General features: G+C 60.6%; 1 protein-coding gene across 27 annotated transcripts in view; it reads left to right on the top strand.

Annotated features, from left to right (window-relative positions):
• Positions 1–16,946, top strand: part of LOC142473318 (FHF complex subunit HOOK-interacting protein 1B-like) — a 128,848-nt gene that overhangs the window by 57,342 nt on the left and 54,560 nt on the right. For all 27 annotated transcript variants that reach the window (XM_075580541.1, XM_075580520.1, XM_075580517.1 and 24 more), the window contains 3 exons: positions 288–374; positions 7,253–7,420; positions 8,523–8,602. In XM_075580541.1, the coding sequence (XP_075436656.1) occupies positions 288–374; positions 7,253–7,420; positions 8,523–8,602 (335 nt within the window). The remainder of the gene's footprint in view (positions 1–287; positions 375–7,252; positions 7,421–8,522; positions 8,603–16,946) is intronic.

Here is a 16,946-nt window from a genome sequence, read left to right as displayed (position 1 = left end):
CACACACACCCCGCTCTGACGGTGTGCTCACTATACTATCTCCCTGCAGGTACACACACACACACACACCCCGCTCTGACGGTGTGCTCACTATACTATCTCCCTGCAGGTACACACACACACACACACCCCGCTCTGACAGTGTGCTCACTATACTATCTCCCTGCAGGTACATACACACACACACACCCCGCTCTGACGGTGTGCTCACTATACTATCTCCCTGCAGGTACACACACACACACACCCCGCTCTGACGGTGTGCTCACTATACTATCTCCCTGCAGGTCGCTCATCCGCTCGTTCAGAACCAGCTGGTAGAATATATCCACAATGGCTTCCTGGTGCCAGTCATGGGGCCCGCACTGCACAAAGTAAGGGGGGGGGGGAATCAGTACTGAGGTGGGAGGGGGATCAATACTGGGGAGGGGGGATCAGTACTGAGGTGGGGGATCAGTACTGAGGTGGGGGGGGGCAGTACTGAGGTGGGGGGGGGCAGTACTGGAGGGGGGGGGGGTCAATAGTGATGGAGGATGAGTGGGATCACTGTTTCTTTTGTGTGGGCCGCACTGCAAACGCTCCCCCCTTCTCCCCTCCCGCTCTCTGTGCTCCCCCCTTCTCCCCTCCCGCTCTCTGTGCTCCCCCCTTCTCCCGTCCCGCTTTCTGTGCTCCCCCCTTCTCCCCTCCCACTCTCTGTGCTCCCCCCTTCTCCCGTCCCGCTTTCTGTGCTCCCCCTTCTCCCGTCCCGCTCTCTGTGCTACCCCTTCTCCCGTCCCGCTCTCTGTGCTACCCCTTCTCCCGTCCCGCTCTCTGTGCTCCCCCTTCTCTCCCCCTTCTCCCCTCCCCCTTCTCCCCTCCCGCTCTCTGTGCTCCCCCTTAATTCCTCCCACTCTCTGCGCTCCCCCCTTCTCCCCTCCCACTCTCTGTGCTTCCGCCTTCTCCCCTCCCGCATTCTGTGCTCCCCCTTCTCTCCCCCCTTCTCCCCTCCCACTCTCTCTGCGCTCCCCCTTCATTCCTCCCACTCTCTGCGCTCCCCCCTTCTCCCCTCCCGCTCTCTGCGCTTCTCCCCTCCCACTCTCTGCGCTCCCCCCTTCTCCCCTCCCGCTCTCTGCGCTCCCCCCTTCTCCCCTCCCGGTCTCTGCGCTCTCCCTTCTCCCCTCCCGCTCTCTGCGCTCCCCCCTTCTCCCCTCCCGCTCCCTGCGCTCCCCCTTCTCCCCTCCCGCTCTCTGCGCTCCCCCCTTCATCCCTCCCGCTCTCTGCGCTCCCCCCTTCTCTCCTCCCACTCTCTGCGCTCCCCCCTTCATTCCTCCCACTCTCTGCGCTCCCCCCTTCTCCCCTCCCACTCTCTGCTCTCCCCCTTCTCCCCTCCCACTCTCTGCTCTCCCCCTTCTCCCCTCCCACTCTCTGTGCTCCCCCTTAACCCTCCCACTCTCTGTGCTCCCCCTTTTCCCCCCCTCCCACTTTCTGCGCTCCCCCCTTCTCCCCTCCCGCTCTCTGCGCTCCCCCTTCTCCCCTCACGCTCTCTGTGCTCCCCCCTTCTCCCCTACCACTCTCTGCGCTCCCCCTTCTCCCCTCCCACTCTCTGCGCTCCCCCCTTCACCCCTCCCACTCTCTGCGCTCCCCCTTCTCTCTTCCCGCTATCTGCGCTCCCCCTTCTCCCCTCCCACTCTCTGTGCTCCCCCTTCTCCCTTCCCGCTATCTGCGCTCCCCCTTCTCCCCTCCCACTCTCTGTGCTCCCCCTTGTCCCCTCCCGCTCTCTGTGCTCCCCCCTTCACCCCTCCCGCTCTCTGTGCTCCCCCTTCTCCCCTCCCACTCTCTGTGCTCCCCCCTTCTCCCCTCCCACTCTCTGTGCTCCCCCCTTCTCCCCTCCCACTCTCTGCGCTCCCCCCTTCTCCCCTCCCGCTCTCTGCGCTCCCCCTTCTCCCCTCCCGCTCTCTGTGCTCCCCCTTCTCCCCTCCCGCTCTCTGTGCTCCCCCCTTCACCCCTCCCGCTCTCTGTGCTCCCCCCTTCACCCCTCCCGCTCTCTGTGCTCCCCCTTCACCCCTCACGCTCTCTGTGCTCCCCCTTCACCCCTCACGCTCTCTGTGCTCCCCCTTCACCCCTCACGCTCTCTGTGCTCCCCCCTTCTCCCCTCCCACTCTCTGCGCTCCCCCTTCTCCCCTCCCACTCTCTGCGCTCCCCCCTTCACCCCTCCCACTCTCTGCACTCCCCCTTCTCCCTTCCCGCTATCTGCACTCCCCCTTCCCGCTATCTGCACTCCCCCTTCTCCCTTCCCGCTATCTGCGCTCCCCCTTCTCCCCTCCCACTCTCTGTGCTCCCCCTTGTCCCCTCCCACTCTCTGTGCTCCCCCCTTCACCCCTCCCGCTCTCTGTGCTCCCCCTTCTCCCCTCCCACTCTCTGTGCTCCCCCCTTCTCCCCTCCCACTCTCTGCGCTCCCCCCTTCTCCCCTCCCGCTCTCTGCGCTCCCCCTTCTCCCCTCACGCTCTCTGTGCTCCCCCCTTCTCCCCTCCCACTCTCTGCACTCCCCCTTCTCCCCTCCCACTCTCTGCACTCCCCCTTCTCCCCTCCCACTCTCTGCGCTCCCCCCTTCACCCCTCCCACTCTCTGCGTTCCCCCTTCTCCCTTCCCGCTATCTGCGCTCCCCCTTCTCCCCTCCCACTCTCTGTGCTCCCCCTTGTCCCCTCCCGCTCTCTGTGCTCCCCCCTTCACCCCTCCCGCTCTCTGTGCTCCCCCTTCTCCCCTCCCACTCTCTGTGCTCCCCCCTTCTCCCCTCCCACTCTCTGTGCTCCCCCCTTCTCCCCTCCCACTCTCTGCGCTCCCCCCTTCTCCCCTCCCGCTCTCTGCGCTCCCCCTTCTCCCCTCCCGCTCTCTGCGCTCCCCCTTCTCCCCTCCTGCTCTCTGTGCTCCCCCCTTCACCCCTCCCGCTCTCTGTGCTCCCCCCTTCACCCCTCCCGCTCTCTGTGCTCCCCCTTCTCCCCTCCCACTCTCTGCGCTCCCCCCTTCACCCCTTCCACTCTCTGCGCTCCCCCTTCTCCCCTCCCGCTCTCTGCTCTCCCCCTTCTCCCCTCCCGCTCTCTGCGCTCCCCCTTCTCCCCTCCCGCTCTCTGCGCTCCCCCTTCTCCCCTCCCGCTCTCTGCGCTCCCCCTTCTCCCCTCCCGCTCTCTGCGCTCCCCCTTCACCCCTCCCGGTCTCTGCGCTCCCCCTTCACCCCTCCCGGTCTCTGCGCTCCCCCTTCTCCCCTCCCGCTCTCTGCTCTCCCCCTTCTCCCCTCCTGCTCTCTGCGCTCCCCCCTTCACCCCTCCCACTCTCTGTGCTCCGCCCTTCTCCCCTCCCACTCTCAGCGCTCCCCCCTTCACCCCTCCCACTATCTGCGCTCCCCCTTCTCCTCTCCCACTCTCTGCGCTCCCCCTTCCCCCTCCCACTCTCTGCGCTCCCCCTTCTCCTCTCCCACTCTTTGCGCTCCCCCTTCTCCCCTCCCACTCTCTGTGCTCCCCCCTTCTCCCCTCCCACTCTCTGCGCTCCCCTCCCACTCTCTGTGCTCCCCCTTCTCCCCTCCCGCTCTCTGCGCTCCCCCTTCTTCCCTCCCACTCTCTGCGCTCTCCCCTTCACCCCTCCCACTCTCTGCACTCCCCCTTCTCCCCTCCCACTCTCTGCGCTCCCCCCTTCACCCCTCCCACTCTCTGCGCTCCCCCTTCTCGCTATCTGCGCTCCCCCTTCTCCCCTCCCGCTCTCTGCGCTCTCCCTTCTCCCCTCCCGCTCTCTGCGCTCCCCCTTCTCCCCTCCCGCTCTCGGCGCTCCCCCTTCTCCCCTCCCGCTCTCTGCGCTCCCCCTTCTCCCCTCCCACTCTCTGCGCTCCCCCCTTCACCCCTCCCACTCTCTGCGCTCCCCCTTCTCCCTTCCCGCTATCTGCGCTCCCCCTTCTCCCCTCCCACTCTCTGTGCTCCCCCCTTCACCCCCCCCGTTCTCTACGCTCCCCCCTTCACCCCTCCCGGTCTCTGTGCGCCCCCCTTCACCCCTCCCGGTCTCTGCGCTCCCCCCTTCACCCCTCCTGCTCTCTACGCTCCCCCCTTCACCCCTCACGCTCTCTGCGCTCCCCCTTGGCCCCTCCTGCTCTCTGAGCTCCCCCCTTCACCCCTCCCCCTCTCTGCGCTCCCCCCTTCACCCCTCCCGGTCTCTGCGCTCCCCCCTTCACCCCTCCCGGTCTCTGCGCTCCCCCTTTCACCCCTCCGGTCTCTTCGCTCCCCCTTCACCCCTCCCGGTCTCTGCGCTCCCCCTTCACCCCTCCGGTCTCTGCGTTCCCCCTTCACCCCTCCGGTCTCTGCGCTCCCCTTCACCCCTCCCGGTCTCTGCGCTCCCCCTTCTCCCCTCCCGCTCTCTGTGCTCCCCCCTTCACCCCTCCGGTCTCTGCGCTCCCCCTTCACCCCTCCCGCTCTCTGCGCTCCACCCTTCACCCCTCCCTCCGGTCTCTGCGCTCCCCCTTCACCCCTCCGGTCTCTGCGCTCCCCCTTCACCCCTCCCGGTCTCTGCGCTCCCCCTTCACCCCTCCGGTCTCTGCGCTCCCCCTTCACCCCTCCCGGTCTCTGCGCTCCCCTTCACCCCTCCCCGTCTCTGCGCTCCCCCTTCACCCCTCCGCTCTCTGCGCTCCCCCTTCACCCCTCCCGGTCTCTGCGCTCCCCCTTCACCCCTCCGGTCTCTGCGCTCCCCCTTCACCCCTCCCACTCTCTGCACTCCCCCTTCTCCCCTCCCACTCTCTGCGCTCCCCCCTTCACCCCTCCCACTCTCTGCGTTCCCCCTTCTCCCTTCCCGCTATCTGCGCTCCCCCTTCTCCCCTCCCACTCTCTGTGCTCCCCCTTGTCCCCTCCCGCTCTCTGTGCTCCCCCCTTCACCCCTCCCGCTCTCTGTGCTCCCCCTTCTCCCCTCCCACTCTCTGTGCTCCCCCCTTCTCCCCTCCCACTCTCTGTGCTCCCCCCTTCTCCCCTCCCACTCTCTGCGCTCCCCCCTTCTCCCCTCCCGCTCTCTGCGCTCCCCCTTCTCCCCTCCCGCTCTCTGCGCTCCCCCTTCTCCCCTCCTGCTCTCTGTGCTCCCCCCTTCACCCCTCCCGCTCTCTGTGCTCCCCCCTTCACCCCTCCCGCTCTCTGCGCTCCCCCTTCTCCCCTCCCACTCTGCGCTCCCCCCTTCACCCCTTCCACTCTCTGCGCTCCCCCTTCTCCCCTCCCGCTCTCTGCTCTCCCCCTTCTCCCCTCCCGCTCTCTGCGCTCCCCCTTCTCCCCTCCCGCTCTCTGCGCTCCCCCTTCTCCCCTCCCGCTCTCTGCGCTCCCCCTTCTCCCCTCCCGCTCTCTGCGCTCCCCCTTCTCCCCTCCCGCTCTCTGCGCTCCTCCTTCACCCCTCCCGGTCTCTGCGCTCCCCCTTCACCCCTCCCGGTCTCTGCGCTCCCCCTTCTCCCCTCCCGCTCTCTGCTCTCCCCCTTCTCCCCTCCCGCTCTCTGCGCTCCCCCTTCTCCCCTCCCGCTCTCTGTGCTCCCCCTTCTCCCCTCCCGCTCTCTGCGCTCCCCCTTCTCCCCTCCCACTCTCTGCGCTCCCCCCTTCACCCCTCCCACTCTCTGTGCTCCGCCCTTCTCCCCTCCCACTCTCAGCGCTCCCCCCTTCACCCCTCCCACTATCTGCGCTCCCCCTTCTCCTCTCCCACTCTCTGCGCTCCCCCTTCCCCCTCCCACTCTCTGCGCTCCCCCTTCTCCTCTCCCACTCTTTGCGCTCCCCCTTCTCCCCTCCCACTCTCTGTGCTCCCCCCTTCTCCCCTCCCACTCTCTGCGCTCCCCTCCCACTCTCTGTGCTCCCCCTTCTCCCCTCCCGCTCTCTGCGCTCCCCCTTCTCCCCTCCCACTCTCTGCGCTCCCCCCTTCACCCCTCCCACTCTCTGCACTCCCCCTTCTCCCCTCCCACTCTCTGCGCTCCCCCCTTCACCCCTCCCACTCTCTGCGCTCCCCCTTCTCGCTATCTGCGCTCCCCCTTCTCCCCTCCCGCTCTCTGCGCTCTCCCTTCTCCCCTCCCGCTCTCTGCGCTCCCCCTTCTCCCCTCCCGCTCTCGGCGCTCCCCCTTCTCCCCTCCCGCTCTCTGCGCTCCCCCTTCTCCCCTCCCACTCTCTGCGCTCCCCCCTTCACCCCTCCCACTCTCTGCGCTCCCCCTTCTCCCTTCCCGCTATCTGCGCTCCCCCTTCTCCCCTCCCACTCTCTGTGCTCCCCCCTTCACCCCTCCCGTTCTCTACGCTCCCCCCTTCACCCCTCCCGGTCTCTGTGCGCCCCCCTTCACCCCTCCCGGTCTCTGCGCTCCCCCCTTCACCCCTCCTGCTCTCTACGCTCCCCCCTTCACCCCTCACGCTCTCTGCGCTCCCCCTTGGCCCCTCCTGCTCTCTGAGCTCCCCCCTTCACCCCTCCCCCTCTCTGCGCTCCCCCCTTCACCCCTCCCGGTCTCTGCGCTCCCCCCTTCACCCCTCCCGGTCTCTGCGCTCCCCCTTTCACCCCTCCGGTCTCTTCGCTCCCCCTTCACCCCTCCCGGTCTCTGCGCTCCCCCTTCACCCCTCCGGTCTCTGCGTTCCCCCTTCACCCCTCCGGTCTCTGCGTTCCCCTTCACCCCTCCCGGTCTCTGCGCTCCCCCTTCTCCCCTCCCGCTCTCTGTGCTCCCCCCTTCACCCCTCCGGTCTCTGCGCTCCCCCTTCACCCCTCCCGCTCTCTGCGCTCCACCCTTCACCCCTCCCTCCGGTCTCTGCGCTCCCCCTTCACCCCTCCGGTCTCTGCGCTCCCCCTTCACCCCTCCCGGTCTCTGCGCTCCCCCTTCACCCCTCCGGTCTCTGCGCTCCCCCTTCACCCCTCCCGGTCTCTGCTCTCCCCTTCACCCCTCCCGGTCTCTGCGCTCCCCCTTCACCCCTCCGCTCTCTGCGCTCCCCCTTCACCCCTCCCGGTCTCTGCGCTCCCCCTTCACCCCTCCGGTCTCTGCGCTCCCCCTTCACCCCTCCGCTCTCTGCGCTCCCCCTTCACCCCTCCGGTCTCTGCGCTCCCCCCTTCACCCCTCCGGTCTCTGCGCTCCCCCCTTCACCCCTCCGGTCTCTGCGCTCCCCCCTTCACCCCTCCGGTCTCTGCGCTCCCCCCTTCACCCCTCCTGTCTCTGCGCTCCCCCCTTCACCCCTCTGGTCTCTGCGCTCCCCCCTTCACCCCTCCTGTCTCTGCGCTCCCCCTTCACCCCTCCCGGTCTCCCCCCCAGACCTCCATCGAGGAGATGATCGCCAGCACGGCGTACCTGGAGCTCTTCCTGCGCAGCATCACTGAGACGGCGCTGCTGAAAACCTTCCTCCGCTTCGCCGTGCTGCACCGGCACGACAGCAGCACCATCCTGCACACGCTGACCAGCCGCATAGCCAGCAACTCCCGGGTGAGAGGGGTCACTCCCCGGCAACCATTCCAGGGCAAGCGCTCGCCCGCACTGATGCTGGGAGAGGAAAGACCTCTGTAGTGCGTTACTGGGGCGGCCATCCACACGTTCCTTCCCGAGGGAAGTGATCATTACTAACCAGCACAAAGCAATCTGTCCCAGAATCCTCAGCACCCACACACCTGCTAGGTACAGAGCACGGGGTTACGTTATCGCACAGGGTAACAAACACACATCTTATAGCCAGGAATTGCTGTGTGGAAGTCCCCACATGTGAAGGAATAAAAACATAACTTCAAATAAACCAATGAGAAGGAGAAATCGGATATCCCCATCATGTGATCACTCATAATCCCAAAATAATCAGCGCAATACAAATGTGTTCAAATGGAAGTGTGTACGGAGAGGTGCCATCGGCACTCGTCCCAAGCTAGCCATCGGCACCCGTCCCAAACTAGCCATCGGCACCCGTCCCAAGCTAGCCATCGGCACCCGTCCCAAGCTAGCCATCGGCACCCGTCCCAAGCTAGCCATCGGCACCCGTCCCAAGCTAGCCATCGGCACTCGTCCCAAACCGGCCATCGGCACCCGTCCCAAGCTAGCCATCGGCACCCGTCCCAAACCGGCCATCGGCACCCGTCTCAAGCTAGCCATCGGCACCCGTCCCAAGCTAGCCATCGGTACCTGTCCCAAACCGGCCATCGGCACCCGTCCCAAACCGGCCATCGGCACCCGTCCCAAACCGGCCATCGGCACCCGTCCCAAGCTAGCCATCGGCACCTGTCCCAAGCTAGCCATCGGCACCCGTCTACTGGCAGTGATATAGGTGGGGTGGGGGGGGAATAAGCGAGATAACTCCCTAAAAAAAAAGTTGTTCGAGTTCCCTGTTGCGAGGAGAACAGTGTGAGAAGCTGCTCTACACCAGCACTACAGACTGGCTTTCTTACATCTCCCCGGGGTCCGCTGGCTCCTTGTCATAGCATTTCTACAGGCCTCCTGTACCTTATTTATCTCCGGCTCCTGACCCAGTGCAGCCACAGACTGTTCTGGTAGAGGGCTGCTGATTATCTCTGGTTTTTAACGTGGTGTGTCTCTCTCACAGCTCTGTATGGTGTCACTCACCCTCTTCCGCACTCTGCTCAACCTCAACTGTGAAGATGTCCTACTGCAGCTGGTGCTCAGGTAATGCTCAACCACCTGTACCGGTTATGTGACCTGAAAGGACATGTCCCTCCCACTTCAGGGCAGGAAATAGGCCCGCTTGAAAAGCCACTGCCCACCCAGTCCTGCCAACCCAGCCTTGCCCACTGCCCAGCATGTCACCACCTAGTCTGCCCACTGCCCACCCAGTCACCGCGCAGCATTACCCACTGCACAGCCTTGCCTGTCCCCTGCCCGCTCACCCAGTCACCACCCAGCCTTGCTCACTGCCCTCCCAGTCCTGCCAACCCAGCCTTGCCCACTGCCCAGCATGTCACCATCTAGTCTGTCCACTGCCACCCAGTCACCGCGCAGCATTACCCACTGCACAGCCTTGCCTGCCTGTCCACTGCCCGCTCACCCAGTCACCACCAAGCCTTGCCCACTGCCCATCATGTCACCATCTAGTCTGTCCACTGCCCACCCAGTCACCGCGCAGCATTACCCACTGCACAGCCTTGCCTGTCCACTGCCCGCTCACCCAGTCACCACCAAGCCTTGCCCACTGCCCTCCCAGTCCTGCCAACCCAGCCTTGCCCACTGCCCAGCATGTCACCATCTAGTCTGTCCACTGCCCACCCAGTCACCACGCAGCATTACCCACTGCACAGCCTTGCCTGTCCACTGCCCGCTCACCCAGTCACCACCAAGCCTTGCCCACTGCCCTCCCAGTCCTGCCAACCCAGCCTTGCCCACTGCCCAGCATGTCACCATCTAGTCTGTCCACTGCCCACCCAGTCACCGCGCAGCATTACCCACTGCACAGCCTTGCCTGTCCACTGCCCGCTCACCCGGTCACCACCCAGCCTTGCCCACTGCCCACCCATTCTTGCTCATTGTCCTCTAATTTTGCCCACTGCCCACTCATTCTGCCCACCCATTTTGCCCACTTCCCACCCATTCTGCTCATTGCCAACAATTCTGCCCATCCATTCTGCCCACTGCCCGTCCCTCCTGCCCACGGCCCACCCCTCCTGTCCAAGGCCCACCCCTCCTGTCCAAGGCCCACCCCTCCTGCCCTCGGCCCACCCCTCCTGCCCACGGCCCACCCCTCCTGCCCACGGCCCACCCCTCCTGCCCACTGCCCACCTCTTGGCTAGGAGATGCTGAAGATGAAGGTGACCTCCCACATTGCACGTGGGATTGGGCCTTGTTGCCGGTGCAGTAGATCATTCAAATCAATGCAAATAAGCCCGGTCATAATGTACAGTCATTTACCGCCTATGATTTTCATTAATAAATGATGATTTTCGGATGTATTGGGTCAGGTCAGAGTGTACATGTTAGTATTAAGTTTGTGCATAATGTGTATTTCTGACATATAACTCCTCATCCGTGTGATAGTAATACAAACACCCCCTATCAGGCCGAATACATTCGTTTGTTCCTTCTTGTTTAGTTAGATATGTGTTAGTTCCCCTTCACAGGGGCATGTAACCCATTGCAGGGGGCATAGGCTGGTTCGTAGCAAGGCCACGGGAGCACGTGTACTGCCCATACACAAAACACAACCAGTGTTACACTAGCGCATGTGTACTGCCCATACACAAAACACAACCAGTGTTACACTAGCGCATGTTAATGCCCATACACAAAACACAACCAGTGTTACACTAGCGCATGTTAATGCCCATACATAAAACACAACCAGTGTTACACTAGCGCATGTGTAATGCCCATACACAAAACACAACCAGTGTTACACTCGCGCATGTGTAATGCCCATACACAAAACACAACCAGTGTTACACTAGCGCATGTGTAATGCCCATACACAAAACACAACCAGTGTTACGCTAGCGCATGTGTAATGCCCATACACAAAACACAACCAGTGTTACACTCGCGCATGTGTAATGCCCATACACAAAACACAACCAGTGTTACACTAGCGCATGTGTAATGCCCATACACAAAACACAACCAGTGTTACACTAGCGCATGTGTAATGCCCATACACAAAACACAACCAGTGTTACACTAGTGCATGTGTAATGGCCATACACAAAACACAACCAGTGTTACGCTAGCGCATGTGTAATGCCCATACACAAAACACAACCAGTGTTACACTTGTGCATGTGTAATGCCCATACACAAAACACAACCAGTGTTACACTCGCGCATGTGTAATGGCCATACACAAAACACAACCAGTGTTACACTCGCGCATGTGTAATGGCCATACACAAAACACAACCAGTGTTACACTAGCGCATGTGTAATGGCCATACATAAAACACAACCAGTGTTACACTAGTGCATGTGTAATGGCCATACACAAAACACAACCAGTGTTACACTAGCGCATGTGTAATGCCCATACACAAAACACAACCAGTGTTACACTCGCACATGTGTAATGGCCATACACAAAACACAACCAGTGTTACACTAGCGCATGTGTAATGGCCATACATAAAACACAACCAGTGTTACACTCGCGCATGTGTAATGGCCATACACAAAACACAACCAGTGTTACACTAGCGCATGTGTAATGGCCATACACAAAACACAACCAGTGTTACACTAGCGCATGTGTAATGGCCATACACAAAACACAACCAGTGTTACACTAGCGCATGTGTAATGGCCATACACAAAACACAATCAGTGTTACACTCGCGCATGTGTAATGGCCATACACAAAACACAACCAATGTTACACTAGCGCATGTGTAATGGCCATACACTAAATACAACCAGTGTTACACTCGCGCATGTGTAATGGCCATACACAAAACACAACCAGTGTTACACTAGCGCATGTGTAATAGCCATACACAAAACACAACCAGTGTTACACTAGCACATGTGTAATGGCCATACACAAAACACAACAAGTGTTACACTAGCGCATGTGTAATGGCCATACACAAAACACAACCAGTGTTACACTAGCGCATGTGTAATGGCCATACACAAAACACAACCAGTGTTACACTAGCGCATGTGTAATAGCCATACACAAAACACAACCAGTGTTACACTAGCGCATGTGTAATGGCCATACACAAAACACAACCAGTGTTACACTCGCGCATGTGTAATGGCCATACACAAAACACAACCAGTGTTACACTCGCGCATGTGTAATGGCCATACACAAAACACAACCAATGTTACACTAGCGCATGTGTAATGGCCATACACTAAATACAACCAGTGTTACACTCGCGCATGTGTAATGGCCATACACAAAACACAACCAGTGTTACACTAGCGCATGTGTAATAGCCATACACAAAACACAACCAGTGTTACACTAGCACATGTGTAATGGCCATACACAAAACACAACCAGTGTTACACTAGCGCATTTGTAATGGCCATACATAAAACACAACCAGTGTTACACTAGCGCATGTGTAATGGCCATATACAAACCACAACCAGTGTTACACTAGCGCATGTGTAATGGCCATACACAAAACACAACCAGTGTTACACTAGCGCATGTGTAATGGCCATACACAAAACACAACCAGTGTTACACTAGCGCATGTGTAATGGCCATACACAAAACACAACTAGTGTTACGCTAGCGCATGTGTAATGGCCATACACAAAACACAACCAGTGTTACACTAGCGCATGTGTAATGGCCATACACAAAACACAACCAGTGTTACACTAGCGCATGTGTAATGGCCATACACAAAACACAACCAGTGTTACGCTAGCGCATGTGTAATGGCCATACACAAAACACAACCAGTGTTACACTAGCGCATGTGTAATGGCCATACACAAACCACAACCAGTGTTACACTAGCGCATGTGTAATGGCCATACACAAACCACAACCAGTGTTACACTAGCGCATGTGTAATAGCCATACACAAACCACAACCAGTGTTACACTAGCGCATGTGTAATGGCCATACACAAACCACAACCAGTGTTACACTAGCGCATGTGTAATGGCCATACACAAAACACAACCAGTGTTACAAAGTGAAATAAGGTATAGAGGGGAGACCCACTCACATGTTAAGGGAGCAAAGTAGATCTATGGAGAGTAACGTCCCGGTGATGGCGGCCCCTCATCCAATGGCTTGGGGCGAGGAAAGTATGGCTGCTTCACCTGGCCGGAGGAAAGTATGGCTGCCTCACCTGGCCGGAGGAAAGTATGGCTGCTTCACTTGGCCGGAGGAAAATATGGCTGCCTCACCTGGCCGGAGGAAAGTATGGCTGCTTCACCTGGCCGGGGGAAAGTATGGCTGCTTCACCTGGCCGGAGGAAAATATGGCTGCCTCACCTGGCCGGAGGAAAGTATGGCTGCCTCACCTGGCCGGGGGAAAGTATGGCTGCTTCACCTGGCTGGGGGAAAGTATGGCTGCCTCACCTGGCCGGAGGAAAGTATGGCTGCCTGACCTGGTCGGAGGAAAGTATGGCTGCCTCACCTGGCCGGAGGAAAGTATGGCTGCTTCACCTGGCCGGAGGAAAGTATGGCTGCTTCACCTGGCCGGAGGAAAGTATGGCTGCTTCACCTGGCCGGAGGAAAGTATGGCTGCTTCACCTGGCCGGAGGAAAGTATGGCTGCTTCACCTGGCCGGGGGAAAGTATGGCTGCTTCACCTGGCCGGGGGAAAGTATGGCTGGTTCACCTGGCCGGAGGAAAGTATGGCTGCTTCACCTGGCTGGAGGAAAGTATGGCTGCTTCACCTGGCCGGAGGAAAGTATGGCTGCTTCACCTGGCCGGGGGAAAGTATGGCTGCTTCACTTGGCCGGAGGAAAGTATGGCTGCTTCACCTGGCCGGGGGAAAGTATGTCTGCTTCACCTGGCCGGAGGAAAGTATGGCTGCTTCACCTGGCCGGAGGAAAGTATGGCTGCTTCACCTGGCCGGGGGAAAGTATGGCTGCTTCACCTGGCCGGGGGAAAGTATGGCTGCTTCACCTGGCCGGAGGAAAGTATGGCTGCTTCACCTGGCCGGGGGAAAGTATGGCTGCTTCACCTGGCCGGGGGAAAGTATGGCTGCTTCACCTGGCCGGAGGAAAGTATGGCTGCTTCACCTGGCCGGGGGAAAGTATGGCTGCTTCACCTGGCCGGGGGAAAGTATGGCTGCTTCACCTGGCCGGGGGAAAGTATGGCTGCTTCACCTGGCCGGAGGAAAGTATGGCTGCTTCACCTGGCCGGGGGAAAGTATGGCTGCTACACCTGGCCGGAGGAAAGTATGGCTGCCTCACCTGGCCGGGGGAAAGTATGGCTGCTTCACCTGGCCGGGGGAAAGTATGGCTGCTACACCTGGCCGGAGGAAAGTATGGCTGCCTCACCTGGCCGCAGGAAAGTATGGCTGCTTCACCTGGCCGGGGGAAAGTATGGCTGCTTCACCTGGCCGGGGGAAAGTATGGCTGCTTCACCTGGCCGGGGGAAAGTATGGCTGCTTCACCTGGCCGGAGGAAAGTATGGCTGCTTCACCTGGCCGGAGGAAAGTATGGCTGCTTCACCTGGCCGGGGGAAAGTATGGCTGCTTCACCTGGCCGGGGGAAAGTATGGCTGCTTCACCTGGCCGGGGGAAAGTATGGCTGCTTCACCTGGCCGGAGGAAAGTATGGCTGCCTCACCTGGCCAGAGGAAAGTATGGCTGCTTCACCTGGCCGGAGGAAAGTATGGCTGCTTCACCTGGCTGGAGGAAAGTATGGCTGCTTCACCTGGCCGGAGGAAAGTATGGCTGCTTCACCTGGCCGGGGGAAAGTATGGCTGCTTCACTTGGCCGGAGGAAAGTATGGCTGCTTCACCTGGCCGGAGGAAAGTATGTCTGCTTCACCTGGCCGGAGGAAAGTATGGCTGCTTCACCTGGCCGGAGGAAAGTATGGCTGCTTCACCTGGCCGGAGGAAAGTATGGCTGCTTCACCTGGCCGGGGGAAAGTATGGCTGCTTCACTTGGCCGGAGGAAAGTATGGCTGCTTCACCTGGCCGGAGGAAAGTATGGCTGCTTCACCTGGCCGGAGGAAAGTATGGCTGCTTCACCTGGCCGGAGGAAAGTATGGCTGCTTCACCTGGCCGGAGGAAAGTATGGCTGCTTCACCTGGCCGGGGGAAAGTATGGCTGCCACACCTGGCCGGGGGAAAGTATGGCTGCTTCACCTGGCCGGGGGAAAGTATGGCTGCTTCACCTGGCCGGAGGAAAGTATGGCTGCTTCACCTGGCCGGGGGAAAGTATGGCTGCTACACCTGGCCGGGGGAAAGTATGGCTGCTTCACCTGGCCGGAGGAAAGTATGGCTGCTTCACCTGGCCAGGGGAAAGTATGGCTGCTTCACCTGGCCGGAGGAAAGTATGGCTGCCTCACCTGGCCGGAGGAAAGTATGGCTGCCTCACCTGGCCGGAGGAAAGTATGGCTGCCTCACCTGGCCGGGGGAAAGTATGGCTGCTTCACCTGGCCGGGGGAAAGTATGGCTGCTTCACCTGGCCGGAGGAAAGTATGGCTGCTTCACCTGGCCGGGGGAAAGTATGGCTGCTTCACCTGGCCGTAGGAAAGTATGGCTGCTTCACCTGGCCGGGGGAAAGTATGGCTGCCTCACCTGGCCAGAGGAAAGTATGGCTGCTTCACCTGGCCGGAGGAAAGTATGGCTGCTTCACCTGGCCGGGGGAAAGTATGGCTGCTTCACCTGGCCGGGGGAAAGTATGGCTGCCTCACCTGGCCGGAGGAAAGTATGGCTGCCTCACCTGGCCGGGGGAAAGTATGGCTGCTTCACCTGGCCGGGGGAAAGTATGGCTGCTTCACCTGGCCGGAGGAAAGTATGGCTGCCTCACCTGGCCGGAGGAAAGTATGGCTGCCTCACCTGGCCGGGGGAAAGTATGGCTGCTTCACCTGGCCGGGGGAAAGTATGGCTGCTTCACCTGGCCGGAGGAAAGTATGGCTGCTTCACCTGGCCGGAGGAAAGTATGGCTGCTTCACCTGGCCGGAGGAAAGTATGGCTGCTTCACCTGGCCGGAGGAAAGTATGGCTGCTTCACCTGGCCGGAGGAAAGTATGGCTGCTTCACCTGGCCGGGGGAAAGTATGGCTGCTTCACCTGGCCGGGGGAAAGTATGGCTGGTTCACCTGGCCGGAGGAAAGTATGGCTGCTTCACCTGGCTGGAGGAAAGTATGGCTGCTTCACCTGGCCGGAGGAATGTATGGCTGCTTCACCTGGCCGGGGGAAAGTATGGCTGCTTCACTTGGCCGGAGGAAAGTATGGCTGCTTCACCTGGCCGGGGGAAAGTATGTCTGCTTCACCTGGCCGGAGGAAAGTATGGCTGCTTCACCTGGCCGGAGGAAAGTATGGCTGCTTCACCTGGCCGGGGGAAAGTATGGCTGCTTCACCTGGCCGGGGGAAAGTATGGCTGCTTCACCTGGCCGGAGGAAAGTATGGCTGCTTCACCTGGCCGGGGGAAAGTATGGCTGCTTCACCTGGCCGGGGGAAAGTATGGCTGCTTCACCTGGCCGGAGGAAAGTATGGCTGCTTCACCTGGCCGGGGGAAAGTATGGCTGCTTCACCTGGCCGGGGGAAAGTATGGCTGCTTCACCTGGCCGGGGGAAAGTATGGCTGCTTCACCTGGCCGGAGGAAAGTATGGCTGCTTCACCTGGCCGGGGGAAAGTATGGCTGCTACACCTGGCCGGAGGAAAGTATGGCTGCCTCACCTGGCCGGGGGAAAGTATGGCTGCTTCACCTGGCCGGGGGAAAGTATGGCTGCTACACCTGGCCGGAGGAAAGTATGGCTGCCTCACCTGGCCGCAGGAAAGTATGGCTGCTTCACCTGGCCGGGGGAAAGTATGGCTGCTTCACCTGGCCGGGGGAAAGTATGGCTGCTTCACCTGGCCGGGGGAAAGTATGGCTGCTTCACCTGGCCGGAGGAAAGTATGGCTGCTTCACCTGGCCGGAGGAAAGTATGGCTGCTTCACCTGGCCGGGGGAAAGTATGGCTGCTTCACCTGGCCGGGGGAAAGTATGGCTGCTTCACCTGGCCGGGGGAAAGTATGGCTGCTTCACCTGGCCGGAGGAAAGTATGGCTGCCTCACCTGGCCAGAGGAAAGTATGGCTGCTTCACCTGGCCGGAGGAAAGTATGGCTGCTTCACCTGGCTGGAGGAAAGTATGGCTGCTTCACCTGGCCGGAGGAAAGTATGGCTGCTTCACCTGGCCGGGGGAAAGTATGGCTGCTTCACTTGGCCGGAGGAAAGTATGGCTGCTTCACCTGGCCGGAGGAAAGTATGTCTGCTTCACCTGGCCGGAGGAAAGTATGGCTGCTTCACCTGGCCGGAGGAAAGTATGGCTGCTTCACCTGGCCGGAGGAAAGTATGGCTGCTTCACCTGGCCGGGGGAAAGTATGGCTGCTTCACTT

This window comes from Ascaphus truei (genome assembly GCF_040206685.1).
Source record: "Ascaphus truei isolate aAscTru1 chromosome 3 unlocalized genomic scaffold, aAscTru1.hap1 SUPER_3_unloc_10, whole genome shotgun sequence".
NCBI lineage: Eukaryota > Metazoa > Chordata > Amphibia > Anura > Ascaphidae > Ascaphus > Ascaphus truei.
Note: the sequence above shows the minus strand (reverse complement) of the source record. Positions and strands in the feature narration are given on the sequence as shown.